Source organism: Anopheles arabiensis, chromosome 2, assembly GCF_016920715.1.
Source record: "Anopheles arabiensis isolate DONGOLA chromosome 2, AaraD3, whole genome shotgun sequence".
In the NCBI taxonomy this organism is placed as follows: Eukaryota; Metazoa; Arthropoda; class Insecta; order Diptera; family Culicidae; genus Anopheles; species Anopheles arabiensis.
The window spans coordinates 4,137,585-4,165,163 of NC_053517.1; the positions used below are offsets into that span (position 1 = coordinate 4,137,585).

The 27,579-nt window shown below is 49.0% G+C and overlaps 10 protein-coding genes across 13 annotated transcripts; 5 read left to right on the top strand and 5 right to left on the bottom strand.

The window, feature by feature from the left end:
* The first annotated feature begins 99 nt into the window (after positions 1 to 99).
* On the top strand, positions 100 to 1,319 carry LOC120897832 (suppressor protein SRP40-like). Its single transcript, XM_040302962.1, has 2 exons — positions 100 to 382; positions 453 to 1,319. Exons 1-2 carry the CDS (start codon positions 239 to 241, stop codon positions 1,002 to 1,004), a joined length of 696 nt encoding a protein of 231 aa, XP_040158896.1. The 5' UTR covers positions 100 to 238; the 3' UTR covers positions 1,005 to 1,319.
* LOC120897831 (putative OPA3-like protein CG13603) lies at positions 1,314 to 3,186 on the bottom strand. 2 transcript variants are annotated; one of them, XM_040302960.1, is made up of 4 exons: positions 2,720 to 3,184; positions 2,514 to 2,656; positions 2,317 to 2,445; positions 1,314 to 2,258 (listed from the first exon to the last, which is right to left on the bottom strand). In XM_040302960.1, the coding sequence occupies exons 1-4, from the start codon at positions 3,028 to 3,030 to the stop codon at positions 2,200 to 2,202; spliced, it is 642 nt and encodes a 213-aa protein (XP_040158894.1). In that variant the 5' UTR covers positions 3,031 to 3,184; the 3' UTR covers positions 1,314 to 2,199. The 2 variants fall into 2 exon arrangements, with proteins under 2 accessions (XP_040158894.1, XP_040158893.1); XM_040302959.1 differs by having other exon boundaries at positions 1,314 to 2,445; positions 2,720 to 3,186.
* Positions 3,187 to 3,371: 185 nt separating this feature from the next.
* On the top strand, positions 3,372 to 6,289 carry LOC120897827 (N-acetylneuraminate 9-O-acetyltransferase). The gene is made up of 4 exons (XM_040302955.1): positions 3,372 to 3,699; positions 3,770 to 3,866; positions 3,932 to 4,690; positions 4,758 to 6,289. The coding sequence occupies exons 1-4, from the start codon at positions 3,567 to 3,569 to the stop codon at positions 6,139 to 6,141; spliced, it is 2,373 nt and encodes a 790-aa protein (XP_040158889.1). The 5' UTR covers positions 3,372 to 3,566; the 3' UTR covers positions 6,142 to 6,289.
* On the bottom strand, positions 6,276 to 7,064 carry LOC120897833 (mpv17-like protein 2). Its single transcript, XM_040302963.1, has one exon. It carries the CDS (start codon positions 6,936 to 6,938, stop codon positions 6,354 to 6,356), a length of 585 nt encoding a protein of 194 aa, XP_040158897.1. The 5' UTR covers positions 6,939 to 7,064; the 3' UTR covers positions 6,276 to 6,353.
* Positions 7,065 to 7,103: 39 nt separating this feature from the next.
* Positions 7,104 to 10,432, top strand: LOC120897826 (DNApol-eta). The gene is made up of 3 exons (XM_040302954.1): positions 7,104 to 7,509; positions 7,572 to 7,675; positions 7,744 to 10,432. The coding sequence occupies exons 1-3, from the start codon at positions 7,453 to 7,455 to the stop codon at positions 10,367 to 10,369; spliced, it is 2,787 nt and encodes a 928-aa protein (XP_040158888.1). The 5' UTR covers positions 7,104 to 7,452; the 3' UTR covers positions 10,370 to 10,432.
* LOC120897830 lies at positions 10,423 to 11,496 on the bottom strand. The gene has a single exon (XM_040302958.1). It carries the CDS (start codon positions 11,378 to 11,380, stop codon positions 10,493 to 10,495), a length of 888 nt encoding a protein of 295 aa, XP_040158892.1. The 5' UTR covers positions 11,381 to 11,496; the 3' UTR covers positions 10,423 to 10,492.
* A 1,360-nt stretch (positions 11,497 to 12,856) lies between these two features.
* Positions 12,857 to 14,281, top strand: LOC120897829 (tRNA (guanine-N(7)-)-methyltransferase non-catalytic subunit wuho). The gene is made up of 2 exons (XM_040302957.1): positions 12,857 to 13,510; positions 13,583 to 14,281. The coding sequence occupies exons 1-2, from the start codon at positions 13,020 to 13,022 to the stop codon at positions 14,238 to 14,240; spliced, it is 1,149 nt and encodes a 382-aa protein (XP_040158891.1). The 5' UTR covers positions 12,857 to 13,019; the 3' UTR covers positions 14,241 to 14,281.
* Positions 14,261 to 15,913, bottom strand: LOC120897828 (26S proteasome regulatory subunit 10B). The gene is made up of 3 exons (XM_040302956.1): positions 15,647 to 15,913; positions 15,418 to 15,537; positions 14,261 to 15,356 (listed from the first exon to the last, which is right to left on the bottom strand). The coding sequence occupies exons 1-3, from the start codon at positions 15,738 to 15,740 to the stop codon at positions 14,392 to 14,394; spliced, it is 1,179 nt and encodes a 392-aa protein (XP_040158890.1). The 5' UTR covers positions 15,741 to 15,913; the 3' UTR covers positions 14,261 to 14,391.
* Positions 15,914 to 16,150: 237 nt separating this feature from the next.
* On the top strand, positions 16,151 to 16,808 carry LOC120897834 (60S ribosomal protein L35). The gene has a single exon (XM_040302964.1). It carries the CDS (start codon positions 16,255 to 16,257, stop codon positions 16,624 to 16,626), a length of 372 nt encoding a protein of 123 aa, XP_040158898.1. The 5' UTR covers positions 16,151 to 16,254; the 3' UTR covers positions 16,627 to 16,808.
* Positions 16,809 to 20,167: 3,359 nt separating this feature from the next.
* Positions 20,168 to 21,470, bottom strand: LOC120893635 (pheromone-binding protein-related protein 6-like). 3 transcript variants are annotated; one of them, XM_040295637.1, is made up of 4 exons: positions 21,345 to 21,470; positions 20,903 to 21,076; positions 20,756 to 20,831; positions 20,168 to 20,681 (listed from the first exon to the last, which is right to left on the bottom strand). In XM_040295637.1, exons 2-4 carry the CDS (start codon positions 21,011 to 21,013, stop codon positions 20,407 to 20,409), a joined length of 462 nt encoding a protein of 153 aa, XP_040151571.1. In that variant the 5' UTR covers positions 21,014 to 21,076; positions 21,345 to 21,470; the 3' UTR covers positions 20,168 to 20,406. The 3 variants fall into 3 exon arrangements, with proteins under 3 accessions (XP_040151571.1, XP_040151572.1, XP_040151573.1); XM_040295638.1 differs by having other exon boundaries at positions 21,351 to 21,432; XM_040295639.1 differs by lacking the exon at positions 21,345 to 21,470 and adding an exon at positions 21,164 to 21,328.
* Positions 21,471 to 27,579: the final 6,109 nt, after the last annotated feature.

The following is a 27,579-nucleotide window of genomic DNA, read 5'->3' on the forward strand; positions in this document are numbered from 1 at the left end:
AAAATCGTTTTCAAATAAATGCACATGCACTTTCCTATGCGCCGAGAACTGTTATACTGGCTGCGTTGCGCGTAGTTGTGTGAATCGTATGCACACATAGAAGGCAATTGGATCGAAGTGACAACTTTCACAACAAAACAAATGGGTGAGCGTAAACTTTGCCAGGGTACAGGATAGGCACCATCGAGTAAATTAGTTAAGTTGTATCGAAAGTGGAAAAGAACAACGATCGCTCACCATGGGCAGTTTAATGGAGGCATGCTGCACTGGTTTTATATGCAGGCTGTGTTCAAAGATGAATCGCACCGTAATTTTCATCTACGGTGCTGATGGCCTCGAACACAACTTGCTGGAGAAAATCAACAACTATCTCCCAATACAGGTGCGGGAACCAACAGAGGGCCAACATTTTCCTGATAAAAATGGCAACTATAGCGTGTATGTGTTTTCAGATCAATGAAGAGGACGAGCTGCCCAAAACTATCTGCGACGCTTGTATGGACAAAATTCTGCTCCACCATCGGCTGATCGAGCAGATACAGTCGGCGCAGAAACGGTTCGTGAAGCTGCGGGGCGAAGAGCAGGCCCGGAACGCAACGGCTGCCGAGTCGGCCGCAAGCTCGCGGACGTTATCCGCTGAATCCACAGCAAGCTCCCGCACCATGTCGGTCGATTCCACGGATGCCGTGGAAGAACCAGCCGAACGAATACAGCAGAGCAATGAAACGAACAACGAAACAGTCGATAACAGTGCGCCCGCCGAGGCGTCGAATGAGCGAGGAGCGCAGGAGGAGCCCCAGGTGAACGACAGCACCAGCCAAGATTCGTCAAGCCAAGAGGCAACGAGCAGCAGCAGTACCGCGAACGAGACAGTCGGTGAATCGAGTACAAACCGAGAACCGAACGAACCGGGCTCATCGACCGCCAAAACACCGAATCGATTGAAACGCAAGCAGCCAAATCCGTCCCATTCGTCCAAGGTGGCCCGAAAACGGTTAGGATAGGTAGCTTCAATTTGCGCCCTTTGTTGCTGCCCTACTCCCTTGCTGGGCCAAACGGGACGACTAGGGGGCTGGGTGGTTGGCAATGTTTAACAAAATTTAAATCTCGTACGGCGATTAGCTGCAGGCATGACTGTTAAATGTTGCCAATAGCAGAATTGGTACGCTAAATAAGAGAAGCATCCTTTCGTTCTTTTCAACTCGTCAATAAATGTATCGTTTTAAGTCTAGTAATACAATGTCCTCCATAACTCTAACCATAGTGTGCACGCTACATTCTGTTTTGTTTTGTGAATAAATTAGCTGATTCGATTAATATTTCGTTGTTGTTTATTCCTTCATTTATTGGCTGCTTTTGCTACTCCGCACTCACAATCAATTATTTACACGACGGTGTGACGACGACACCATCACAGCATTGTACGTTGACGAGTTTTCATGTTTGGCTTCTGTAACTCTCGCGGAACACAACGATCGGCATCGGCACCAACAGCCGGAGCAGCCGCTTCATTCGACTGAAATTCGACAGCGGCCAGAAAGCAAGGAATGGCATGGCCAATTTTGCCGAATGGTTCATCGCCCTGTTTAAACTGCTTTCCTTAGGGAAGTGGAACAAGGAACGAAAGCAATCTATCTTACTGGTTGCTGGTTCTCTTAGATGTAACACCGTAATTGAATTGTGCTTTACGAAATCTGATATTCAAATGATAGTAACCAATCGCTTAGAAATCCCTTATTTACAAACATTGACACAGAGAGAAAGGAAATCGGGACCCGAAGGAACAATGCAACTGAGCAAACCAAACGGCCGGTACGTGAGTAAGTACAGGTAAAATGCAATTAACGATGCTCTACCTAACAATTGATTGTGAGCGGACTTTTTATGCTTCTTTATCGCACATTATATCATATCTATGCATTTGCTTGCTTTGCATGTTTTACATGCTTGTTGTTTACAACCTGCAGGACGTCTGCTTGATCGAGCCCGTCGAGGGACGTTGCGTCATGCTTGTTAAACTATTATAAATTAAAAATAAATTGTTATAAGCGATATAAAAGAGATACGCGTCTGTGGTACGCTAGCTAGAACCAATGTCTTTGCACCGTCTTACACCGAAAGCGTGTCTCTATCCTTCCCTGTCGATGCCGTTCGAGGGTCTAGTGTTGACTTTGAGAAGGTAATTTAAGCTACGTGTGACTATGCCTTGCCGGCGTTGGTCTGTGTGTTCCTCTTCGGCTCCGTCTGCTGAGCTGTCCCTATAAAAAACTTCATTATCGATAATCTCCAACGCATTGGATATGACACCTCTATTACCACTGGCCGCGTTGGGTGCATCCTTCCGTTCGGGTGTGGCAGGGATGTACAGGGGCTGCTCGTGCTTGTTTTTCTTCGTCGTGAACGGTAGCTCGTCCAGTATTTTGGGTTTCCAAGATGATTTCGATTCTGCAATGGATGAATATGATTAATTGTCAATTGCCCGCTGGAAAAGCACATTTCGGCGAGCCGTTTACCCAGGTCCGCAGTGACTCGCGCCACTTCACGCAGCTGTGTATCCAATCGTTGGATTTGGAAGTTCAGATCGTTAATAGTGGCCTGCAGCTCTAGCTTTTCCTGCAGTGCCATCTCCTCCTTCATCGCTTCTTTTCGTGCTTGCCTGCAAGTGTAACAAGTTGTAGCCGAGATGCTCCTACTTCCATCTGCCTGCTCTCACCCTTACCTTTGATACTCCAACAGAAGTAAACCGGCACCGATGGTAAAGATAACGATTTCGCCCAGCAAGTTCGCGCCCAGATCGATGGCCATCGCTTCGTTCAGCACGGGCACTGTGGTGGGCTTGCCGAGATTGAGTGCCCACATTTTGGTCTTCACCTCCATCCAGTTGTAAAACTGTGCCGGCGGCATGCAAACGTACTTCCGAAAGAAGGGACTGTTTTTGGCCCGCTCCTTGAGCAGATTGGCGATCGGTTTGGAGATCTGTTTCATGGCCAGCACGCCAAGCTTGGCGGCCGGAAACGCTCCCACAACCATGATGGCGCTTGGCGAACTCGAAGGATTTGCTAACAGTACACGATTATTCTCGAGCTGTGCGAGGAACAACCCGATAAGCGAGCGGCTAGTAAATAGTTTTACGCAATATCACCTGAGCCTGGGGCCAAGCTGACTTCTGCCAAAAGTAGCGGAGCTATCAATAATGCTGTCAAACTGAAGGGCCAAGGTTTGTAAATGAAGGTGTTTTCGATTAGCTGAATGGTTGTTATTTCCATTTAATTCCAATTTTCTGGTGTTATTATTCAAAAATTTGATTCTTAGTGAATAGAAAAACCATTTGCGATTTATTGTGCTGCTATACAGTATTATACAAAGTCGTTCAGATGAAATTTGTCCAAACCACGCACACCATTGCAACTGCAACTGACGCTCGTTGGATGACAGCAAGGGAAAACAGTTTTTATTGTGTTTTTTGCCGCTCTCGTTGCTCCACAATGTAACTCGAAAAGATCGATGGTTTTGTGTAATATGTGAAGAAAAGTTAGCCTCTGGCGGTCAAATCATTCAAGCAAACAATGGGGAACAACGGTAATCTGTCCAAGGCGGAGCTGTTCATACAGAACCTCAACGCCAACAATGCCAAGAAGCTGGCCTTTGCCATGGTGCTCGGGTTCGTAGTGTATCACGCCTTTCTGCATCTGCGTTACGGTAAGCGACGATTGTGTGCGGAAACAATTTGCCCCGAAGCGTAGCTTAAATGAAATGACTTCCCTCGTAGGTTCTGACTCGTGCAAATGGCTGCTCAGTGCTGGGCGGTTCAAGGGAGACAAGGAATGGCAGCCGTACGGATGCATGCTGCACAAGTACACAGAAACGTAAGTGACTCACGGCATTCCTTTGCAGTGTTCCGCCCACTAATCTATTTTGTGAACAAATGTAGGGACACCCGCAAATGTCTACGCTATCTTGCCTTCTGGGGCAATCAGAACCATTTCGTGCTCATCGGGGACGAACGGCTTCGGTCACTTTCGCTGGAGTTTATCGACTACCTCCGATCGAGCGAAACGGAAAACAACTCCAAACATAGCTCCACGAAAAACACGGAAGATCTGCTATTTACCGACTACAAGCTGCGGCTCCGGGTGGAGTACATCTACGCGAACGAGGTTTCGAAAAGCTTGATTGACGAGTTCATCAAATGGGAGCACGAGGAAGACCCGCCCAGTCTGATCATCGCCAGCTGCACCTATCCCAGCTTTCAGCGCGGCAACGTGACGGAAGAGATACAGAAGGCGTACGAAAAGAATCTGACGCGCTTAGTTACGCCGATCGATCGGCTGTATGGGAAGAAGACGAAAATTATCTGGAAACTCCAGGACCCGGTCGATCAGGAAAGCTCCACCGAGGAGTGGAAAAACGTGCGCAATGAGGATGTCGATCGGATTAACCAGGCGGCGAGCAGTATTCTGCGCTATTCGGAGGCGAAGATCTGGTCCTCCTCGAACATGATCGCATCCGGGCTGGTGGACGAGTTTGCCGACGGGCAGCAGCTGAGCTCGCTGACACTGAAGCACGATGTGCAGATTTTGCTCAACATGTACTGTAACGATTACATGAACTACAACGACGGAACGTGCTGTAGTAGTGCCGAACCGTACACAATCATACAGGTCACGACCTATGCCTTCTTGGCTGTGTGGTGAGTATTGTGACCCGGCGGTTCAATCAAGCAGACAGGTTAATAATGGTCAATCATTGGTTTACAGTGCCAGCATTGCGACCGCCATGTACGTACGCAAGTGGATTGTTAAGTGGCGCGGCGGACACGCCTACATGCCGCTGAACCAACCCGTCGAAACGCAGTCCCCGGTAGCGGCGCTAGCGTCGCTGGCAATCATCATGACGTACTTTTACCTCTGCGATCGGACCAACTTTTTCATGAAGGAAAACAAGTATTACTCCGAGTTTAGCTTCTGGATCCCGGTCGGGTATGTGTTCGCGCTCGGGCTATTTTTTACCGAAGACAGCAAACTGACCAAGGTGCTGCACCGGGACCAGACGGACGAGCTGAAGGGCTGGATGCAGATCGTTATCCTGATCTACTACATGACCGGTGCGTCCCACATCCTGCCGATCTACATGCACATCAAGGTGCTGATCAGTGGGTTTCTGTTTTTGTCCGGGTACGCACACTTCACCTACTGGTGGCAGACGGGCAATGCGGGGCTGGTGCGCTTCCTGAACGTCATGTTCCGGATGAACTTTCTTACCGTCATCCTGTGCCTGTGCATGAACCGTCCGTATCAGTTTTACTTTTTCGTACCGCTGCTTTCGTTCTGGTACAGCATCATGTACTTAATGCTATCGCTGCCGCCCCGCATCACCGCCCAAAGCACGGAAGCAAATCCGTACCAGTATCTGTACGTGGTGATCAAGTTCGTTACGATGCTGGCCACCGTGACCGTGTTGTACATGAGTGAGGTATTTTTCGAGCGCATCTTCGTTACCCGGCCCTGGAAGGCACTGTTTGTGACGACGGACGACGACATCCACGAGTGGTGGTACCGCTGGAAGCTGGACCGGTACACCATCACGTACGGGATGATCTTTGCGGCGATCTTTCAAATCTCCCAACGGTTCGCCGTGGTGGATGACAATAATCATGGCAATTTGTTTTCGAAACGAATCTCGCTAACGTCCACGCTGGCCGCCATCACCGGCATCGGGTGCTACATGACGTGGACGTTCTTCTGCCGCAACCGGCAGGACTGTGAGGAGGTGCACTCGTACGTGGTGTTTATCCCGATCGTGGGGTACATCCTGCTGCGCAACATTTCCGGCATCCTGCGCACCCGCTACTCGACGTTCTTCGCTTGGTTTGGCAAGATCTCGCTCGAGCTGTTCCTCTGCCAGTACCACATCTGGCTGGCGGCGGACCGGAACGGGGTGCTGGTGCTGCTGCCCGGCTTTCCCACGCTGAACGTGCTGATAACGTCGTTCATTTTCGTGTGCGTATCGCACGAGATTCATCGCGTTACGAGCGTGCTGCTGCCGTACGCGGTACCGAACGACTGGAAGCTAGCGCTAAGGAATATTGTGTTCTTCGTGATACTGCTCATACCGTTGGGCCGGTATGACGGCATGTTTTGAGTGGAGTGGTATTGGAATTGCGCAATCCCACTCCAACGTTCCCACACCGCACACCGCACACCAAATGAACTTACCCCGTAGTGTATAGCCGGTGGTTTATGAAGCTTATAATGGAAATAAAACCAAACGCTTGATTGAGATATGGTAACTGCTGTGTTAACGAACAAACAGGTTTATTGCTTTGCCTTTGTCTTGGGTGGTGAAAGAAGTCCTTAGTCCTTCTGTGCGTTGGTTGCGGCGGTGGTGCCACTCTCGTCATTAATAACGTAGCTCGTGTACACGTCGTACCCGAGGGAGATGGTGTTATCGTACAGCACGCGATACTTCGTCGGCAGGAAGTAAAAGTTGACGATTTGGGCCGGCGGCCATACGACCCACTCGGCCGTGTACAGGCGGATGAACTTGTCCCGTATCTCGCCGCGCATTTCCTCCCACGAGGAGCGCTTCAGCACTGCCAGCGTGGCGAAGAACAGGAATATCACAATCGGCGAAGCGACCGTTTGATCGATCAGCACCTTCTTCAGGACCAGCCCAATCGTGCGGCCGGGGAACCGGCGATCCATGAAGTTGTACCACCCGTGGCAGAACACACCGACCGTCATGCCGGAGATGGACATGAAGCGGGTCCGTCGGCGGTCCCACGCCGCCAGCTCGCCGCTGTAGATCTCATAGTGCTGCTCGATTATATCACCCACCCCGGAGAGGCTGACCGATATCGCGACATTCGTGAGCAGTAGGTACTTCTTGCTGAATGCTGTCTTGGTCGCTGTCCGGAACCACTTCGCGAGCGCAATCATTCCGTGGCCACACGCGCGTACAATACTGAGCGGGTCAATTCATGGTGATCCTTTGTTTGGCATTATATAAAAATCGTCACTGAGGTGGCCATAAATATCTATCTAATCTAAACGAAAGCCCCAATCAAAATAAACGCACGCTGCACGTGATTGTGACAGATAGCAAGGAGGGGGTGAGGGGAAGGCAGTGTCAACAAAGGATTAGCGGCACACGCGCACCACAATCCGACACGGTTTAGCCAGTGATAAGCTATTATTTTAGAAATAGTCAACCGTAGGGTGCGTTTTTAATGTTTTTGAGGATAAAATAAGTCGTTAACATGGATTTATTGATTAAAGCACACCCGTTTTATGCATCGAATTTGCCAACCCAGCACTATAAACGAACACGTGCGGAGTGGCTGAAATGTCAAACGGCTCAGTTCAGGCGGGAATCTGGGACGGAAAAGAGAGCAGGTCGTTGTGAAATTGTATTGTCGAATATGTAGTAAAAACTCAAAAATAAACAAACAAAATGAGCACTAAAACGACTATAAATATTAAAAACAAGTTCGACCGGGTGGTAGTGCTGGTAAGTTGTGTGGAGCAGAACAGTGTAAGAATATGCTCACTCTCATGCTGCTTGCTTTTCAGGTCGATATGGATTGTTTCTACTGCCAGGTGGAGGAAAAGCTGAATCCTGCCATCAGGGGAAAACCGATAGCGGTGGTACAGTACAACCCCTGGCAGGGTGGAGGGTAAGTGGCGCAGTGCGAGTGCATACGAAAGAAGCTACATGATGCGGTTTCGTTTCCCCCTTTTGTAGCATCATCGCTGTGAACTATCCCGCCAGAGCGGAGGGAGTCACTCGCCACATGCGCGGAGATGAAGCGAAGCAGCACTGTCCCGAAATTGAACTGCCACAGGTGCCGCAGGTTCGTGGCAAGGCAGATCTGACGCGGTACCGTGAAGCGGGCAAAGAGGTCGCGGATGTGCTGAAAAGCTTCACGCCACTGCTCGAGCGGGCCAGTATCGATGAGGCGTACCTCGACATAACGGAGCGCGTGCTGACGCGGATACACGAGATGAACGAGGGCAAATTTCAGCTGCGGCCGGAGAAGCTCGCCAACACGTTTGCGGTCGGGTACGAAAACATTGGCGAATTCATCACGAAGCTCTCGAACACGTTCGATCCGGCGGGCGGCACGGCGGAGAGCAATTCGCAGGAACGGTTGGAGTACAAGAAGAGCGACATCAAGCTGCTGGTCGGGGCGTCGATTGTGAACGAGATACGGGCGGCGGTGAAGGAGCGGACGGGCTTCGAATGTTCGGCCGGCATTGCGCACAACAAAATCCTCGCCAAGCTGACGGCCGGCTTCCACAAGCCGAACAAGCAAACGATCCTGCCGATCAACAGCATCCCGAAGCTGTACGAAACGCTGCCGCTGAAGAAGGTGAAGGGGTTGGGCGGCAAGCTGGGCGATCAGGTGTGTGAGGTGCTGAAGATCAAGTTCATGTCGGAGCTGGTACAGTTTCCCGAGAGCGTGCTGCAGCAGCACTTCGAGCAGCGGATGGGCAGCTGGATGTACCTGATGGCACGCGGCATCGATCTGGAGGCAGTGACGGCCAAGTTTCACTCGAAAAGCATCGGTTGCTGTAAGCGGTTCCCAGGGAAGAATGCAATCACCGGGCTGGCCACGCTCCACCACTGGCTGAACGAGCTGGCCTCGGAAGTGACGGAGCGGCTGGAGAAGGATCTGGACGAAAACAATCGCACGGCGAAGCAGCTAACGGTGAGCTACAGTCAGCAGATCGATAATGTGGACGTGTCCAGCACGAGAAGCATTGCTTTGGTTGCGTACGATGCGGAGCGCATTGCGGCCGACGCGCTGGATGCAATCAAGCGCAACACGGAGCGGTTCTTCGCGTCCAACTCAACGACGGCACTGCACAATCCCATCAAATTTTTGGGCATTAGTGCGGGAAAGTTTGAACCGAACGGGGCGGGTAAAGGTGGAGGCATTAAGCAAATGTTTCAGAGCTACTCATCGAAGGCGGCCAACGCGGATGAACAGCCGCGCGAGACGGAACGTCGTAAAAGTGTGTCGGGGGAAACACCGGATGTCGTCACTGAGTTACCGAAGGGAGCAGGAACTTCTAAAGAAGAGCAGCAACCTATAGAAAAAGGGAACGATGCATCAAATGGGGAGCCGAGCAAACTGAAAGGGCGTATACAGCATTTCCTGCAGCGTCAGTCTGCTTTAGCACCCGGCTCTACCGGTAAGAGTGAAGAAACAGGGAGTGAAGCGAAGACGGCAAGTGCATCTAGCTATTCGGAAGACGTGAATCAGCCAGAAAGTAAACCGAAGAAAGGTATTGCACAGTTCCTGCAACCGAAAAGTGCCATCAACAAAGAGTCTTCCCTTGGAAGTGGAGATTTAAGCAAATCTCCTTCTACTGTAGAGTCGATAGAGCCAGCAGCTAAACCGAAGAAAGTTATTGAACAGTTCCTGAAGCCAAAAAGTGAAGTCCAGAAAGAAACGGACACTGAAAATGAGCAAGAGAAAGAGGAGAATACTAATGATGAAGTTGAACCCGCTCCTTATCTGGATGATACTGTGGAGCTAGCGGTACCAGAACAGGAAGAGAATCAAACACCAGAGTCGGGAATGGAGCGTGATGTTCAGATATCTGCACCTGCCACCATACATGAATCGGAAGACCCGCCAGAAGAGAAACCATCCACTTCCAAGGCATCGTTCGTGGAGCGAAGCAATGCGAGGACCGATGCGAAGCCAGATTACAAAGAAACGTATGCAGAGTACAGTTTCCAGGTCCCGGAACCAACCCTGGAATGTCCACAGTGTAAAAAACCGATTCCCGAACATGAATTTCAATCACACCAGGACTTTCACTTTGCGCTCTCGCTAAGCCAGCAGCAGAGAGATGAGTTCCGGAATGATTTAAAAACAAAAATGACCTCCAAATCGCCACTTCCCGCCAAACGACCATCCAAGGCAGTTGTGTCCGCAGGGTCAAGTTCCGGAGGCAATAGCGCACCGTCGGCAAACTTGTCAATCGCTCGATTTCTGTCGAAAGTTTCTCCCGAATCTGTACGCTCCAGCAGCGCAGAAGTGGTCACCGGCAGCAACAGTAAAGCGGACGAGGTACCTGAAAACCACACCAAATGCTCTGACTGTGGTAAGTTCATTCCGCTCGATTCTCTGGACCAGCACAATGATTATCATGTAGCGAAGCGGTTGCAGCAGGAACTGAACCGTCTCGAGGTGGTGGTCCCTTCACAATCCACAAGTAAACCAGCATTAGTCGTGGTGGCCAGTGGAGCCAGTTCCAGCACGAAACGAAAGCGACCAGCCAATTCAAGCGATAAGGTAACGTCACCGGTCAAGCAAAAGCTAAAACCGCTGTCGTCTTACTTTACCAAGTTGTAAAGCGAACGAAACTCTTACCAACAACGTGTACCTTATTAAACATGTAAGCCAAATTATCGCTAATCGTAGAAGCTAATTTTATTGCTTATCGTGTACGTATAGAGTGTAAGTATAGCTACCTGTTTAAGCGAACATTTTCTTTACCATTGAGCTGTATTTGCTGTCCTCTTGCTGGCGCGTTTGAATGATCTGCGCGTGCAACGCGACACACTCCTTGCTGCTGGCGTAATCGATCCGCTCGAGTGTGGCGAGCGCTTCGGTAAACCGTTTCACCTTAAACTGTGCCAACGCCTTCCGATATGTTGCCTTCGGGGAGGGATGTTCCTGCTGATCGGTGTAGCGAAGCACGTGCAGCACTTCGTCGAAGCGGTTCTGCTTGATCAGGCATGCCGCAATGTTAAGGTACAGCGTTTCGAGTAGGGACTGCATTTCCTCGATCGTACCGGCTCCTTCGATGGCCGGGTCGAGCTGATCGATCGGTGACCAGGACAGCAAACACTTGGCCGCCTGGTTGAAGTAGGCGTGCGCAAACAACGGGTATTTGGAGAACATTTTCACGCCATTCTCTTTGTACTGTTTGGCCAGCGCGAGCGTTTCGGGGACGGTGAGCTCGTAGTAATATTTTTGTCCCTCGATGCGCACCAGCTTCATGGTGAACGTGACGTCACCGCGTTTGGCACTGCTGATCGTACATTTGCTTTGCTCGTTCGTTAACATTTGCTGCAGCAGAAGCTCCACATAGTAATCCACCGGTGTCAGGGCAGTTCCCATGGTGATCCAAAGTTCTTCGCTGGATCCTCCGCCAAGGTAGGATGACTCGTGTGCTTCAACATTGCTCACGTCGCTTATCGTTACCAGGCAACGGCTCAGCTCGGATGGTTTCTCCATTGAGGTAAAGCGAAATGAAAGCCGTTCCTTCCGCAGCCCCTTGGTGCGATCCTCGTACAGCGGGGGCACTACACCGTCATCTCCAACAGATGGTGGCTGCACTGTTGCCGGCTCCGTTTCCATAGCGTGTCGGCGAGCGCTTCCTTGCGCACCAGTTGATTGATTTCGTCGTAATCGCTCGACTCGCGGCCCCAGAACCGGCGCACGTAGAAGGGTGGCTTCTTTTCCGACAGTACCGCGTACAGGATGCCCTGAGCTCCTTCGTGTGGCGTTTTGATGAGCAAAATCCGCAGCGGCTTTTGAAGCCAGAAAAGAGCCCGATTGGCCAGCAGTGGGAAGTGACGATAGATTGGGGTTTCCACGTTGCCCGGATCGATGCAGTGTACGGTGGGGATGCTGGTGCTGCTCGCGGCGAGCAGCTGCGACAAGCGGTAGGAGAACTGCACCAAGCAAAACTTGCTGTACGCGTACGCCCGGAACCGATTGGTCGCTGTGTCGGGGTACGGTGGGCCACCGAAGCGGTCGTTCGGCGGTATTTCCGCCACCGAGCGGTGGGCTTGCGAAACCACGTTCACGATGCGACTATCGGACGGGTGCTGCTTGAGGGCGGGCAGTAGCCGCAGAGTCAGCAGGAAGTGCGCCAAATAGTTCACCTGGTACAGATACTCTAGCTTGTCCTCGGTGACACTGGGCGGCACGTAAAACACGCCTGCGTTATTGATCAGCGCGTACAGCGGTTTGTTGAGATTGCGAACGTTTTCACTGAATTCTACCACACTGGCAAGGGATTCGAGTTTCAGCACGAACGTGTCAATCGTTGCGCACGGACACTGATGCAGCACCCGGTCGCGGATTGTTTGGCCGACTGTTGGGCAGCGCACACCTAGCGCCAGATGACAGCCACGGTCGGCCAGCTCAAGAAGTGTCACCCAACCGATGCCCGAGTTCGCTCCGGTCAGCACGATTAGTTCACCGTTCTGGAACTTTCGCTTGTTTTCGTAGAGTCGGCCGATGTAATACCACCTGTGGAACGGGGGAGGGAGGGATGGAGGAACAAAAAGACGAAGAAGTTGGTTGTTGTAAAAATACGAAAATGCGGATTTTCCAGAGAAACCGCTTTGCGTTATTAAATTTTTACCGCACAAAATATGCAACCGATCCAAGACCGAAAAAACGCAACACTTGCTGATCAAACCCATTCTTCAAGGAGCCTGCCCACTGCCCACCAGACCACGCACACGCACACCCGAAAAGCCTATCGAATGGCTTCCGAATAACGGTTTCGCTATCGCCAGGGAAACCGGGAAGCCCCATATTTACCTTTAGCCAAAAAAAGGCTGCCAGAACAGCGCAGCAATCTTTGCTCTCCGTTTGTTTTGTGAAGTTTGTTTGAAAAGTGATAGGGGGGGAGACTGATACGATGCCGCAAAGGGAAAAAAAAAGAACTCGCCGAGGTTTATTGACACGGCGCACATTGGTACAGCAGGTCGGTGCTTTTAGTAATCTGAAGAAAGTGAAATTGTAATTGAGGAATGGGAGTGATTTCCAAAAATGCTCGAATTACGCAGAACCATGAAATTCCTCGGAAATATTCGACCGCGAGAAGGTTTTATTTTGAATATTTCCGGATGTATAATCATCTTGGTCGCGAGTGAAACGTCAACCGCGATAGCGATGTAAACAAATCGGTTGTCAGTGGGTTGGCTGTGTGTATTTCTCGGACCACGCTGGGCATAACAGTTTCATTTTTTGTGCTAAAACAATGTATGATTTAAAAATCTATTCCTCCTACATTGTCGCCGCCATCAAGGATAAGATAGTGTTCTTTTCCACGGATGGAGCTGTGCTGCACACGATCACCGTCGAGCAGAAAGCGCCTGCTAAGGAAACGGATGCCGGTAACGAACCGAACGGGAATCAAACACAACCAACCCCGGCCAACGTTGTAACGTTCGAGTATTGTCCAACTGCGAAGTTGTTGGCCGTTTCTCTGAGCGATAAGACGTGGCGACGCTACCAATTACGGGAAGAAGATGGAGGGAAGCTATGTTCGGCCCCATTGGGCGAGGACATTACCACGGCGAGGACGATCGTGAGCATGAAGTTCGTCCCAAAGCATGGCGTTCTGTTCGGCACGGACAAGAGCGATTGTTTCGAGTTTGGTGCGTTGGACAAAACGTCGGAACCGCAACCGAAATGGATTCTGGGACACATGAGTCAAATATTGGCGCTTGCCGTAAGCGATGATGAGCGGTAAGTGAGCGCGCTGTTCAGAATAATATTGACTTACGAGCACTAAATTGCTTTTGCTGTTTCGGCTTTTAGGTTTATTGTCACGAGCGATCGTGATGAGAAAATTAAGATCAGCTCGTACCCCGACTGCCACAATATAGAATGTTTCTGTCTGGGGCACACGGAGTACGTGGGAGGAATTGAGATCATTCCCAGCGGGAAGCTGATCTCGGTATCGGGCGATCGTACACTTCGCCTATGGGACGTCACCGAAGGAAAGGAACTTAGTAAACTATCGTTAAAGGAACCCGCTCTCGATTTTACGGTCCAAAAAGTTCCCGAAGGCAGTGGAATGCTTTGCGCAGTGCGAAGCTACGTGCAGAACATGGTCGAGGTGGCTCTAGTGTCGTACGATAAGCCTGACGCCAGCGATCTTTACGATCCACTAACGATTGATGAAAGTTTAATCATACTGAATGCGGGTTTAAGTGCCTCGCTGCGATTGATGCTGTTGACGATGGAGAAGGAGAGCAAGCGCGTCCGAATGTTGGTTTATGAGTTTTGCGCTGAAAAGCGAGCATTTAAGGCGTGCGATGATCATCCTTTCGTTAAGAACTTTGAGGATCAATTCAAGGATGTGACGATTGAGCAGGTAAGAGATTACTCCACCCTGTTCAAGCACACGATCGACAATCTAACGGAATACTTTGAGCGGAAGAAGATAAAAATGGAATCGAAAAAGTCGAAATAAAGCAAAGCACCGTTGAGCAGTAAGTTTTTAGCAGGTTTTTATTACATGACTTAAATGTTTTAATGATACGAAAACGCTAACGTTAGAAGTAACGAACCGAGGGAGAGCTCCATCAACGTGTTCGTTAATCCAACGGGGGATTACGAAAGAATTATACCGGTTTGTAGTCCAGCTTGCTTTCCAGTCGTTTGTTGTCGGCCACCTTGCGGACGGCCTTCATAAAATCTTCCTGTATGACGTACTCGCGCTCCGCACGGATCGCAAACAGTCCGGCCTCGGTACAGACGTTGCGCAGATCGGCACCGTTAAAGTTGTCCGACAGTTTGACCACCGCCTCGTAATCGATGTCACCGTGTTTGGCGATCGGGGCGGCGTGAATTTTCAAAATCTCCAGCCGTGCCTGCTCGTTCGGCAGCGGAATTTCGATCTTCCTATCCAAACGACCCGGACGCAACAGGGCCGGATCGAGCGTGTCGGGACGGTTGGTGGCCATGATCATTTTCACCTGTCCGAGCGAATCGAACCCGTCCATCTGGTTGAGCAGCTCCATGAGCGTACGCTGGATCTCACGATCGGCGGACGTACCCTCGGAGAAACGGCGCCCACCGATGGCGTCGATTTCGTCCATGAAGATAATGCACGGCTGGTGATCGCGGGCGTAGTTGAACATCTCCCGGATGAGACGGGCCGACTCACCGATGTACTTGTCGACGATGGCCGACGACACGACCTTCAGGAAGTTAGCGTCGAGCTGGGAAGCGACAGCACGGGCCAGCAGCGTTTTACCGGTGCCGGGCGGTCCGTACAGCAGACAGCCCTTCGGGGGCGTAATACCGACGCGCAGGAACAGTTCCGGATTCAGCAGCGGCAGCTCAATGACTTCACGCAGTTCGCGAATTTGCTCCGACAGACCGCCGATGGCCGAGTAGGTAACCTCGCCCGGATCTTCGTGCGACATGTTGTACACCAGCGGATCGACCTCTCGCGGCAGGTAACGCATAATCGTCAGTGTGGTCATGTCCAGTGCTACTCGGGTGCCGGATTTGAGCTTAGTTTTGTCCAGCTGTCGACGACATCCCACCACGTATCTTGGGCCGTTGGTTGCCTTTACGATGACTGAAATGAGTATTTTATTAATAACGCTCCACATCATCTGTTGGGCAAACCAGTTTCTTACATTTATCCTCCGTCAGCTGCTTCAGCACTTCGCCGACAATCTGGCCAACGCTTTGCAAAGCCTTCAAATCGTTTTCCGATTTGTCGAACTGTTTCGTGAGCTCCTTCAGCGTTTCTCGAACTGCGGAAAATCAACCGTGAACCGTGAAAACAGGAACCCCAAAGACTTCCCCCGTAGTGTTATTCCGCTAGTCATCGTCAGCGCCCTAACCTCAACCCCCTGTATTTACCTTCCTTCAGCCGAGATTCGACCTCTTTGTGCTCCAGCAGTTTCTTCCGGTAATCCTCCAGCGCTTTCTCACGGGACGCGTCCGCCACAGTCATCTTGACGATTGGTGAGAGATTACGGCTTGAATCGTCGAATAGAATTGATTGTTTTTCCCCCACAGCCAAGCAGAGTTTCCGAAGATCTTTGCCTGACAAAACAGTTTATGAAGCTGCGATGACAACACTTACGAACACACGCACACACACGTACAAAACGATGAGTGATTTTGCATTCTGCTGACAACTACATCTACGCAAATTGACAGGCTGACGAAAAAATGGCGCCCGTGGCTAGACGGCCGAGTTGAAAAGTTGACGATTGCCGAGGTGACTAGCGAAGGTGCGCCGTGTTACCGCTGGATTCCTTTCGCAAGGGGAAGAACAGACACACGGAAACTGTTATACGGTGTGTGCGCGTGCAGTGTCAGGTGAACCCGCACCACTGTAAACCAACGGCGTGTCGTGGTGTGCTGCTTTCCGTTCTTTTCGACGTTTCTGCCGATTGTGACCGGAGGTGTTTCAATCGCGTGCTTCTTGAAAAAGTAGCGAAAATCCCCACAAAACCAGCAAAATGGTGAAAGTAAAGTGTTCCGAGCTTCGCACGAAGGACAAGAAGGAGCTGACCAAGCAGCTGGAGGACCTGAAGAAGGAGCTGCTGAATCTGCGCGTGGCTAAGGTCACCGGCGGTGCTCCGTCGAAGCTGTCCAAGATCCGTGTCGTCCGCAAGGCGATCGCACGCGTGTACATTGTGATGAACACGAAGACGAAGGAGAACCTCCGCAAGCTGTACAAGGGCAAGAAGTACGTGCCGCTGGATCTGCGCCCGAAGAAGACCCGCGCGATGCGCAAGGCCCTGTCCTACCGTGACGCCAGGAGACTGACGCTGAAGGAGCAGCGTAAACGCGCGAAGTTCCCCCGCCGCCGATACGCCGTCAAGGCCTAAAAGGGGAGGGTGTGTGTGTGAGGGTGGGCGGTATCGCCTTCCTCTACTGCTAAGCGGTCCTCTCGTGTACGTGTACGGGACGCCACCGGTTTTTGGTTCCGAGCAGGTTCCCGGATGTGAAGATCATATGTAACATCGAGATCGGTATAACAATACAAATCAATGTTTATTGAACCCTACAAGTCTACAGTGTTTCTTATCGTGTTTTCTAATCGTTGCGATGTGTCCAGTGTTTGGTAGGTAAGGATGCTGTCCAATGGTCAGTGGGTATGTTCTTTCGAGGCGTTTCGCTTGTTCTCTCTGTCCGTTTTCACCAGAAAGAAATCTGTAGCTTCGGAACTTGGTTTGTAATGGTATTTCGTTGTTGTTGATGATTTTGTAAAGCAAATGTTATATTTACACAGATGGTCTAACAGTTCATTGATTGATTGCAGGATTTGCTGCGGAAAAAAACACAATATCCTGTGTTCGGATGGGACGAAACAGGACAAAAAACTGTATGTTACAGCAACTATTCTTAACTGTGTTCTTTCTTTGTAGTATCATCATCCTCGAGAACTGATCTGAAAATAGGCAACAATCGCTCTCAAAATACGGACCAATTGGACAAAGCGTATAGCAACACTTTGGAAAGGACGATCAATTCTTAAAAAAAAACAAATGTTGTTTAAAGCTACTTACTTATCTTAGCCCATGCAAACCTATCGGAATCGATTCCGAGCCGTGGAATGCAGCGAATGCGCTAATAGGTTGTTCGGAGTTGATCCGAAGGATCAGTATGCGTAAGAAAGCATGCGTGATTCCGATCCATTGGTGCAACAAGTTCAGGCGGGGCCAAAGTAGATTGAAGACCCGACGCGATTTTGCTGTACCATCGGGTAACATGTCGCTTATGATTACCTGCAGCTACCAGAATCATTGCACCTACTGAACCTATTACTACCGGTACGGGTAGATCCGAATGACTCCAGGTCGCTTACGGAAGGCTCTGATCCGGCAGCTACTACGCTGTCCTCTTGAAAATTTGATTCAAATCTCTGGCAGTTTGAATGTTCCATATCATTCATTTAACGAGTATTCAGTTACTTCATCAACCCCAAAGATGTCGATGGAAGATTATATTGGAATAGTAAAGGGTACGATTGGTGGAAGAACTAGTAAAACAAGCGAAGGAATCCAAGGCGCACCATCTCAATAACTGCTGCTTTGTATGGGATCTTCTATAATCCCGAGACGCCTTCGCTGCTATTTACAATGTTTATAGATTCCTTCTAGTTAGCATATATTGGAGCACAGGAGTTTAAGGAGCAATGTCCCCCAATGTACCAGTACATCAGAAAATTCTTTGTAAAGCTCTTGCAATCTCATCACAAGCAGCAGTTTTAGTTCTCCAGAGTTTCTAGAAAAAAAATGTGGGTGTTTTAGGTTCAATACATATCTCTGAGGTTCGGAGGAGATTTGGATGACTTGATACCTGGTCCCAATAGCACAGGCTAGTACCTTCAGCTTTAGTAGCAGGAGAATGACACAAATGATGCCTATTCCCATTCATAAAGTCCTTATTCCCCATACATCTCCAAAGAAAAGAGTTCAGATAAAGTAGAGCAAACATATACGCTTCCTTTAATCTGCCAAGGGCCATGCGCCCCCTTTGAATCACGGCGAAGGCCCGCGTATTCCCCAATGCAACACCTCTTGAACTGTGCTGTGTACTGCACCGAAGCTGCACCTAAGGAGGTTTTTTTTTTTGCACGCAAGGGGTGGTGGGTTGATGCTTCCCTTTTTCTCTTTTTAATTAGCCAAATGGATGCGCGATTGGAGGATCTGCTACCGTCGCACGAGTGGCCAACAGTTGCGTAAAACTTGTACCTCCCGGCTCTTCATTTACATTTTAATTTGCTTGATTACGGCGATACTTTATCAGAGAAAGTGGGATGAAGTTTTACAGTGTTTTCATGTTCTTACCACTACTACACTTGGCAATATGGGTGCCGCTGTGTTGGCTCACAGTGCCGTTAGTCCTTTTCCTCGCTTTCTTTTCTGTTTTGCCTGTGTACACTTTTCGTTTTCTTCACTTTTATTGCAACGGTTGCCCCGTCCCGTTTTGGTGTCAACTTTTCGCTTCTTTTGCCACTTTTCTACCAACTACTACAGCATCTAGTTAACAGAGACGAACGAACACAGCTCGATTGACGTTGTTATTGTTGTTTCGCTTTAACTTTTCGCGAAGGATAATTTGGAGCCTTTTTTTTCGGGCGTTGGTGTTGTTCTCGACCAAGCGAGAGTTTTGCGACTCTTATCCCGCAGCCATCCGGTTCGGTTGGCGGGGGTTGGGATGGAGAAGGTTGGTCATATTCTTTCCTCGCCGTTGGTCCGAAACTTTGATTAATGATATTCCAAATTTTGCATCACACTCACCGGTCCGGAATTCGTTCTTGCGACTCTTGAGGGATGGCGTTATCCCTACCCCTCCCCCTCCCCCTTCCCAAGCTTGAGAGGCGTAATTAGGCGCTGATAATAAGTTTTAATTTCTTACCCATTGCCCGCGGGCCGGACGAGCGCTGGTCAAAGAAGGCACACAGGCAGCAAACAGGGCGACAAAAAAAGGAACGCATCAAGATGCGAAGACACGGAGGGAAGGTTGGAGGAGGGTGTTTTTTGTGGACTGAAGATTGCTTTCTCTAATCATTCCGATGCCAGGAAGTGTGGAAATATATTCCATCTCCCCCCCCCTCCCCTCCCGGTGTGAGTGCTGTTTGGAGACCGATAAACCCATTGAAGAACCATTGTTGTCCTAACATTCCTTCAGTCTTGTGAGAAGATAAAGTGCGCTTTACAACCGAACTGAACCAAGTTGGTCCAAGTATGATTGTTTTTTTTGGAGGGGAATATAAAGATTGAATTTCCAGGAGTGCCTTCCGGCATGGCTGTTGCAATTGTAGTTTAGCGATGGGTAATAAAATAGGCGGTTTATGTGTAGTTAAAGTTGGAAAAGTAAAATTGTGATTAATTCGGACTGTCGGTGTCAATTTGGTGCCGGGAAATTAAAAGCAATAATTAACAGTATCACAAAGCCTTTGGCTACCAATGAGGGGGGGGGGGGGGAGGGGACTAGACATTAGAGAGATTCGTCCGTGACCCAAGGATGGAATCCTCAGGAACAATCTTTTACAAGTCTACACAGATTCTGGCATACGCGTCACGATATGTATCGTTGGTCATTGGTTTGTTGCAGAGGACTTACAATTCCTGAACTACGTAAGGGTAACATATGGATAGGCGAACGAACTGTTGAATTCGTCCAAGATTTCACCTATCTCGGGTCAAAGGTCAGCATTGATATGGAAGCTAAATTACGAGCAAGGATATTGACTGCCGGTCGTTCAATAACAGCCTGGTGAAGCAGTTCACCTCCAAGATGCCTTTGGGGTACGGTCACTTACTAAATCCTCTTAGTCGCGTTGAAGAGGAAGTTACTCAGAAGGATGTTAGTGCTTCGAGTGTATGGAATGACAATATAGGAAATGATACAATGACGATATCCTGTGGGCTCCTGTGGGATGGTCGTTTTATTCGCTTGAATCTTGACAAAGTCTTTATTGGTTGTTCACAGAGACAGAGCTAAGGTGGTAGGCCGAAGTTGAGGTTGCAATATGGTGTGATAGCGTTCGTTATTAGAGGCCGAGATGGACCATGACCGCAAAGCGATTTAAGCGAAGAATAAGTAAGTGAGTAAGTGAGCAACCTTGTAGTTAAAAAAGAGGACAAACAAAAAGCTCACTACGGTAAAAAGTAGTGCACCGGGTCCCGCGTCTTCCAGCACTTGTTCAGCCAGAACGCTTTCTCGCAGCCGTTCTCGCCCTCCGGATACAGGCAGCGCTTGAACCAGTTGAGCGTGATCAGATGCATCGATTCGGGCAGAAAGTCCTGTATCTTGACGTAATGGAACTCGCCCTTATCGTTCACCACGCCCGCTTGATGGAAGAGACAGTTCATGTAGCACTTCAGCTTGTCATCCTCGTGGATCTCCTGATCGCTGAACCGCTTGATGGCATCTGTGTGTGCGTGTGTGTTTTAGATACGATTAGAAGGTGGTTCCCGTTGTGAGGAATGTTTCATAGATTCTTACCCTCGGATGCACCCGTCTCAGCGACACAGGCATCGTGCATTGGTTTCATCTTCTCCAGCAACTCCGGTGGAGGGTACTGCACGCAACAGAGGACATATTAGAGCCACGATCAGCAAGATCAACACCCCTAACGCTCAATCAACTTACATTTGCATCGCGTCTCGGTTCGTCAGATTGTACCATTAGAATGGCGCATTGGAAAATCACCAGTGCAGCTAACACTCTCCACCTCGAGCTCCAGCACGAATCGTGTCCCATCGCTGTCGTCGCTTCTGCAAAGCTGTAAGCCGGTAAGCTGGGTTTCTTAAAGTTTCTACCCCACTAGAGAGAGAGAGAGAGAGAGAGAAAAGAAGGACCAGCCAACACTTATCATTAATTAAAATGGGGGAAAATGTTAAAAAGTTTTACTGGCACAGGAGTAAAGCAGTGTGAACAAGAGAGCTCGCACAGGATATTAAAATGTGACCGACAAGAACAAAGGCAAGCGGAATGCTTCCACAGATGAAAAGAAACTCCGTGGGGTCCACGGGAACTGCACCGCTGCACTTGACTGTGACTACACGAATTTAATTGCAAGGTATACACATACACAAACCGTGAACGAGCGCCCAGGAGCCACCCAGAAAAGGTTACAGTTGGATAGGTTTTGTTCGGTTCGGTCGCGTTCGTTCGGGCTTTATATGCAGGTGGCGGGATGGGATGAGATTTACTAAATTACGAAACGTCAACAGCTTGTGGGGTCGGTGTGTGTATCGTATTCCCGTTCTCTGTCGTTGGAGTGTTGTTGCCGTGCCACACAGATAAGTGTGTGCTTTCGGACACAGTCAGAGAAGCTTTTGAAAAGCAACACGTCACTGCATCGCAAAACCTCCAATCTCACTGCCACAGAACGCATTGTGCAAATGTGGTGCAAAGAATGATGTGACAAAGAATCTTTTGCTAAGCTGAAACAGTCATTTGCACCCTACGTTCGAGGGTTGGCGAGGGTCCGTGCAATTACAGATCACTGCACCCAGTGCACCGGGCCGCGAAAAGCCGACGAATCATACGAAATAATTCACACGCACACACACACGGGGCAAATTGTTAATTCATCTTTGCAACCGAAGGCAAAACTTTAATTAAAAGCTGCGTTCTGGGGGAGTTGTGCCTGGACTGAAGCACAGGGCTGATAATTAAAACACGGCTAACGACGGATTCAATGGCAAATTACTGAAATGCGATGAAAAAAAGCTGACCCTTTGGGCGGATCGCGAGAGAGTGTGGGGAGATGATGGGAAGATTGGAAAACTGAAGTTCAGTGCAGCACAAAATGTCAAGAGATGATGACATTAGAGTACAGGGAAAGGATTGACTGTGGTTTCGAGAAGAAGAAAAAAAAACAGAACCTGTTTGATGTTTTATACAGTGGCAATCAGTGTTTAACTAGTTAAGTAGGGAACTTGCTTCCTTTTTGTTGCAGTTGCACTTGCACAAAAGAGGATTTGCTGGCATTGTTGTGTCCATGTGCTTTTTTTTGAGCTAGTTAAAAGCTTGTAAGACATGAAAGCCTAATTGGTTTGATTTGATTAATTATTTAATCCATCGTAACCGAAAACATCAAGCCTTTTTGAGGAGAATGGAGCAGCTGGGTCAATTTTAAGCAGTAACGATGAGCTTCCAGATTGCTTCCAAATGCACTTAATTCAATTTGAATCCCAAATCAGTTAGCAGATGGCTTCAAAAAGCTCCAATCATTAAAATCCCAAAATCAGTATGTTCGTTATGAAGTAAGGTAATGTTTGTACAGTTCTTAGCATTCAACAAGCTACAAAAGGGTATGGAACATCTTTGAGCTTTTGAAAAGATAAACATGAAAAACATGTTTTTATTCGGGATTGTCTAAATTCTCCTTTATTCAGGCTTATACTATATTAAGAGCGGTTGGTTGGTTTAGTTGTATCGGCGACATTATTTAATTATTAAATTTTCGATTACTTAATGTCCTAATTCAGAAGTCTCCAAACTACGACCGTCAAGAGCCTGTTATGTGGCTCGCGATAACTTTCTGAAGGCTAAGATAAATAGCCTTTTTAACCAATTAATCAAAATTTAAATCTTATATACTCAAGAAAATCAAGAATCAATAAAAGAAAGCAGTAGACATTTGTTTGTTTTCAGTTAGAATTTTCTAGTCAAAACGGGACTTGAACTTTCACTCATTCTGAAGGTAACGTCCAAATGACCCTCAACAACGAAATAACGAGGCAATGAGCCCTGCGCGCTGAATAGTTTGGAGACCCCTGTCCTTAATAATAATGGGCTGGTCTGGTAGTGATGGGTAAAGATGGAAAAAATCCGATCCGACTCCAACAAATTCGGAATCGACTCCGGAAGGTAGATCCGCGCTGCAATATCCGGAGTCGTTCGGAATCGTCGGAAATCGTCCGTAGTCGTCCGGAATCGCCCAGAGTCGCCCGGAGTCGCCCAGAGTCGTCCGGAGTCGTCCGGAGTCGTTCGGAGTCGCCCGGAGTTGGAGTCGTCGGAAGTCGTCTCCGTCTGCAGCCGGTTCTGGATGACTCCCGACGATTGCTGGCGGTTCTAAAAGACTCCGAACGACTCCAGACGACTCTGGACGACTCCAAATCCGGGCGACCCCGAACGATTCTGAACGATTCCGAACGACTCTGGACGACTTCAGACGACTCTGGGCGACTCCGGGCGACTCCAGGCGATTTCGCGCGACTCCGGGCGATTTCGGACGATTCCGAATGACTCCAAATGACTCCGGATATTGCAGTGCGGACCTACCGGAGTCGATTCAGGAATTTGTCGGAGTCGGATCGGAGTCGACTCCGGATTTTTGTCAACTTTACCCATCACTAATGGTAACAATAAGCCAGTAAAAGCCAAGCCCACTTCACCAATGGGTACAGGCAGGCCTTGACCGACAGCGGTTGTTGGGCCTAAAAGAAGAAGAAGAAGAAGTTCTTAATAATTGTACCTTGAAAAGCGCCTTTGCAAAAAACTCCCCATAGTTACCGAATCCTTTCAAATACCATCCCGAAACATTGCAACAATGATGCACATTGCGTTTAATTACTGTCAGCGATTATGATTACTTGCACCATTTCCTCCTCCTTTGCAGCTCGTTGCATCCGTTCGGTTCGATCGGTTTATCGCTTATGATTTGCATTTATTATAATGATTGCATTTCCGCCCACTTCTCTGCTAGCTCGAATATTGGTCGCTAGCTCGAAGACGCTTCGAAGACCACCGAGCGTATGATTTATTCGCCCAATATCCTCCGCACTCCGCGGCGCTTATCGTCATCGAAAAGGACGCCACAGGAGATGGTGCAACAAAAAACCCGTAAACAACAATTCTTTACACAGTAAGATCTGGGCGCGAGGTGGTGCAAAAAAAAAAAGCAGCTCAGATAATGCTTTCATTGCAACGATAAAAATAAATCACATCCTTTTATTACGTTTCAACCCAGGTGCAGACAAAGGCGGCTGCAACCGTGCGGCTTCTGAGCGAGCGAAACGAGAGCGTGGAAAACTCGCAAAAGAAATGGAGTTCTTATCGGGGGTAAATCGGGGGAGGAGGGGCATTCGTTTGGCCGGGGATCGAAAAAGCGCACCATCCAAGCGTGTACTGTCTATGGCTCTATGGCGGAGCAACGATGAAAGGACGATCAGGGACGCTGCAGAACGTGCATCACGAACATCTCTCCCGCGGCCGCACCGGGAGGAATTAAAGCTTGGGGAAAGTAGGTGGATGTGGTGGTGTAAAAGAAAAAAGTTAAACAAACACTCATTCCCCCCTGTCCGATTGTGCCATAAAACCAGCAAAGAATAAATAAAAATCGATTCCAATTGAAAGAAAACCGAGAGCGTTGTGTGCGAGTTCCGAGCCGTACAGCCGATGGCAATAAAACGGGAAACGTCTTTATCATCATCCCGACTCCTGCTGTGTGTGTTGGGAAGGGGGGAGCCCCTGGGCAAGTCATTCAGGATGAGTCCCATTCTGTTGGCTTTTGCTGCTGAACACTCCAACTGCTGTACAAGTGTGGTATTTGCTCTTCTCCACTGCTCTCATTCCTCTACACCCCATTGCTTAAACAACAGTAGGTGGTGGTGGTGGTGGTTTTTGTGTTGTATTTTCCACTTTCCAACTAACAATTTCAACCCACCCAGGTTGGGGTGAAGCGGCACCGAACAAGTGAGTACCATTTGTACCGATCAGAATAATTAGTGGTTGTAATTCATCAATCTTTTCGCAACGGCGTCATCCCCAACGCCACGGTGGATCCACGGTGGAGGCTGTGGGTGACCGCAGCCGTCCAGAATATCTCGGCGCACTGGTCCTTTTCAGCTTTCTTTTGCTCTGCCTAACACAAATCGTTGTCAAGATCCCGGGCAACCCTCATTTGTTTCGTGCCCATTCTCATGGGGTTCCTCGAGCGAAAGGATTATCCGACCCATTTTGGAGGAGGAGGGGCTTGGCACGTGGGGCGAGGGCACTCTGTGGCAAGGGGGTCTGGATGGGGATCGCGAGTGTAATGGGGATATATTTTTAATTAATCTAAAACTTCTGACAATTCTCGATTTCGGACGGACGGAGGATTTCGTTTACTTTTGGATTATTTTATTTGTCTAGGTACACCGTGCCCTAAAAAGGAATGGTTGTTTGGTCCTTTTTCCTTCTGGCCTTTCTCGGGGAAAACACAGCAAATAAAACAAAAAAACTCCCCAACACTTCCCCGGGATCGATCGGTGCGAAATGGATCTGTAATCAGTGCGAGTGAAACTGGAGTAACACCAACAAAAAAAGGGGACAAACTCAAGTGCGGTGACAATCCGTTTACCGGAGGCCGAGTTTTACCCGACTCGTTAGCCTGCCAGCAACGACGGACGACGACGACTCGGGGGGATAGCGAAATCCTCGATCGACAATGAATAATTACCACCGATTAGAGTCCCGAGGCGGAGGGAAAGGATTATCCGAAAGGACAATGCCGGCAGCCGGCCGAAGACGGACTGCTGACGGTTTTGAGGGGGGAGGATGGCGAGATCGTACCATCGTTCGTAGGATTAGTCAGTGGAGTCGTTTGAGGGAAAGAATATAAATTAGGATTATAAATAGGAACAAGTTTGATGTAGGGATATTTAGTCGCGGCACCCAATCCTTTCACTGTGACTGGCTTAGGAGGATCGGGCGGACGGTTGCTGGTGGTGGATGGGTTGATTGCGATGATGATTGCACGAGCTTATCATCGTTATGGAACGTTTGAGCGGTTTATTAGTGGAGAATGGTTATTTTTGTGCAGGTTTTAAGCGGAGTTTTTATAGGAAATATTTTTAACAATTTTATGCACTGTTGATGTAAGGTTTTGGGTTGTCTTTTATGTCATCCTTGCGATAAAATGTTACCATTAAGTTATAGAAACGTATGCTAGTCATCAAAATGGGACGATTTTGTTGCCTAATTAATTTATGTGCAAATATCTAAAACCCACAACGACTTCGATTCTCATCTAGACCAACCTTTGTCGCAAAAATGCAGTGAAAAATGAGTTGCGATTTCCATCTGATCTCTGAGCCATCAGACACTGCCTCCAGATAGCATCTTGTCAGGTATTGCACAACACAGTTCTTCGATTTTGCCAGAGAAGCTGTACGACTGTGATTGCCATGTAGATGCAATTGGATGAAGGTAGTGATAGTAAATCCTCTGCACTTTACACACGACTGCACACACACGCACACACATGAGCAGAAGCAGAATAATGAAAAATATGTCGCACTAACAGCGTCACACCTGAACGCATCTGCTGTGCGAAGCATAAATACACACACACACACACACACACACACACACACACACACACACACACACACACACACACACAAAAAGAAAAATAACGATACGCAAAGGAACCACTTCTTATCAGCATGTGGCGAAATGTGTCACTTAAATCTATTCAATTACGATCGCTCTCTCTCACTCTCTCTCTCCCTCTACGAGCGTGATACTACACTGGCGAGATGCATTTCCTTCGGCACGTGCGCCTTCCCTTCCCGAAATCCGCTGCGAAGGATGAGCGTTGAAAAGTTTCGTTTGGTGGTGTTGGTGACGAAGCAGCCATGGAGGGAAACCTGGTCCTTAGCAACGCGCAAAGCCCCACATCCAAAGCAGGCAAAGTAGTTTGGTGCGAAAATGCAGGCTGGAAGGCAGGAGAGTTACAGGCGGCTAAAGGCGAATAACAAAATGATGTCGCCTGCAATACACTTTCCCCCCCACCCCATGGTTTTGCCAGTGAAGCAGAATCCATTGAATGGAATATATAAATCTTCCAATTTACAATGCAATTTCACCTCCTTCCCCCGTTCTCATCGCACTATCTCACACCGGCTGCATTTCCGGCCCGAGCGAGTGTGGAGTCGGTGCATTTCCTGGGGGCCCATGGTATTGTCGGGCTTAAGCTCGGGAAAGGGGAGGGGGGGGGAGAGGGAATCGTTCCTTCCTTCGTCAGTCGCTTGAGCAACGAGATAAACTATGCACATTTCCATTGCACATTTTCCCACTCCCGTCTTGGATGAGGCAAAAGACGAGATAAGGGACCCCCGACCCCCTCCCCTCTCACACACACACAGGCTCTTCTGGCAGGGTGGCACAGAAACTCTTGGAGCGTTTTCACTGGCAGCGCTGCTTTCACGAGAAAGCACATTCACACATGAATTAGAGCCCACCGCATTACCACAATTGTATTTTCCGCTACGCCAGGAAAAGTACCGGAAAGCGAAGGATGCAACCCATTTCCCCTTTACCATTGTCCTAGT

Bases quoted from the DNA above. Each gene is read 5' to 3' on its own strand.
- LOC120897832 (XM_040302962.1), top strand. From the start codon at position 239: ATGGGCAGTTTAATGGAGGCATGCTGCACTGGTTTTATATGCAGGCTG. The intron at 383-452 runs GTGCGGGAACCA...ATGTGTTTTCAG, and splicing joins ACAACTATCTCCCAATACAG to ATCAATGAAGAGGACGAGCT.
- LOC120897831 (XM_040302959.1), bottom strand. From the start codon at position 3,030: ATGGTTGTGGGAGCGTTTCCGGCCGCCAAGCTTGGCGTGCTGGCCATG. The intron at 2,657-2,719 runs GTAAGGGTGAGA...TTACACTTGCAG, and splicing joins CTTCTGTTGGAGTATCAAAG to GCAAGCACGAAAAGAAGCGA. The intron at 2,446-2,513 runs GTAAACGGCTCG...CATCCATTGCAG, and splicing joins GCGAGTCACTGCGGACCTGG to AATCGAAATCATCTTGGAAA.
- LOC120897827 (XM_040302955.1), top strand. From the start codon at position 3,567: ATGGGGAACAACGGTAATCTGTCCAAGGCGGAGCTGTTCATACAGAAC. The intron at 3,867-3,931 runs GTAAGTGACTCA...GAACAAATGTAG, and splicing joins CTGCACAAGTACACAGAAAC to GGACACCCGCAAATGTCTAC. The intron at 4,691-4,757 runs GTGAGTATTGTG...ATTGGTTTACAG, and splicing joins TATGCCTTCTTGGCTGTGTG to TGCCAGCATTGCGACCGCCA.
- LOC120897833 (XM_040302963.1), bottom strand. From the start codon at position 6,938: ATGATTGCGCTCGCGAAGTGGTTCCGGACAGCGACCAAGACAGCATTC.
- LOC120897826 (XM_040302954.1), top strand. From the start codon at position 7,453: ATGAGCACTAAAACGACTATAAATATTAAAAACAAGTTCGACCGGGTG. The intron at 7,510-7,571 runs GTAAGTTGTGTG...CTTGCTTTTCAG, and splicing joins TCGACCGGGTGGTAGTGCTG to GTCGATATGGATTGTTTCTA. The intron at 7,676-7,743 runs GTAAGTGGCGCA...CCCCTTTTGTAG, and splicing joins AACCCCTGGCAGGGTGGAGG to CATCATCGCTGTGAACTATC.
- LOC120897830 (XM_040302958.1), bottom strand. From the start codon at position 11,380: ATGGAAACGGAGCCGGCAACAGTGCAGCCACCATCTGTTGGAGATGAC.
- LOC120897829 (XM_040302957.1), top strand. From the start codon at position 13,020: ATGTATGATTTAAAAATCTATTCCTCCTACATTGTCGCCGCCATCAAG. The intron at 13,511-13,582 runs GTAAGTGAGCGC...TTCGGCTTTTAG, and splicing joins GCCGTAAGCGATGATGAGCG to GTTTATTGTCACGAGCGATC.
- LOC120897828 (XM_040302956.1), bottom strand. From the start codon at position 15,740: ATGACTGTGGCGGACGCGTCCCGTGAGAAAGCGCTGGAGGATTACCGG. The intron at 15,538-15,646 runs GTAAATACAGGG...GATTTTCCGCAG, and splicing joins CGAATCTCGGCTGAAGGAAG to TTCGAGAAACGCTGAAGGAG. The intron at 15,357-15,417 runs GTAAGAAACTGG...TACTCATTTCAG, and splicing joins GCAGCTGACGGAGGATAAAT to TCATCGTAAAGGCAACCAAC.
- LOC120897834 (XM_040302964.1), top strand. From the start codon at position 16,255: ATGGTGAAAGTAAAGTGTTCCGAGCTTCGCACGAAGGACAAGAAGGAG.
- LOC120893635 (XM_040295637.1), bottom strand. From the start codon at position 21,013: ATGGGACACGATTCGTGCTGGAGCTCGAGGTGGAGAGTGTTAGCTGCA. The intron at 20,832-20,902 runs GTAAGTTGATTG...TGTTGCGTGCAG, and splicing joins AACCGAGACGCGATGCAAAT to TACCCTCCACCGGAGTTGCT. The intron at 20,682-20,755 runs GTAAGAATCTAT...ACGCACACACAG, and splicing joins TGAGACGGGTGCATCCGAGG to ATGCCATCAAGCGGTTCAGC.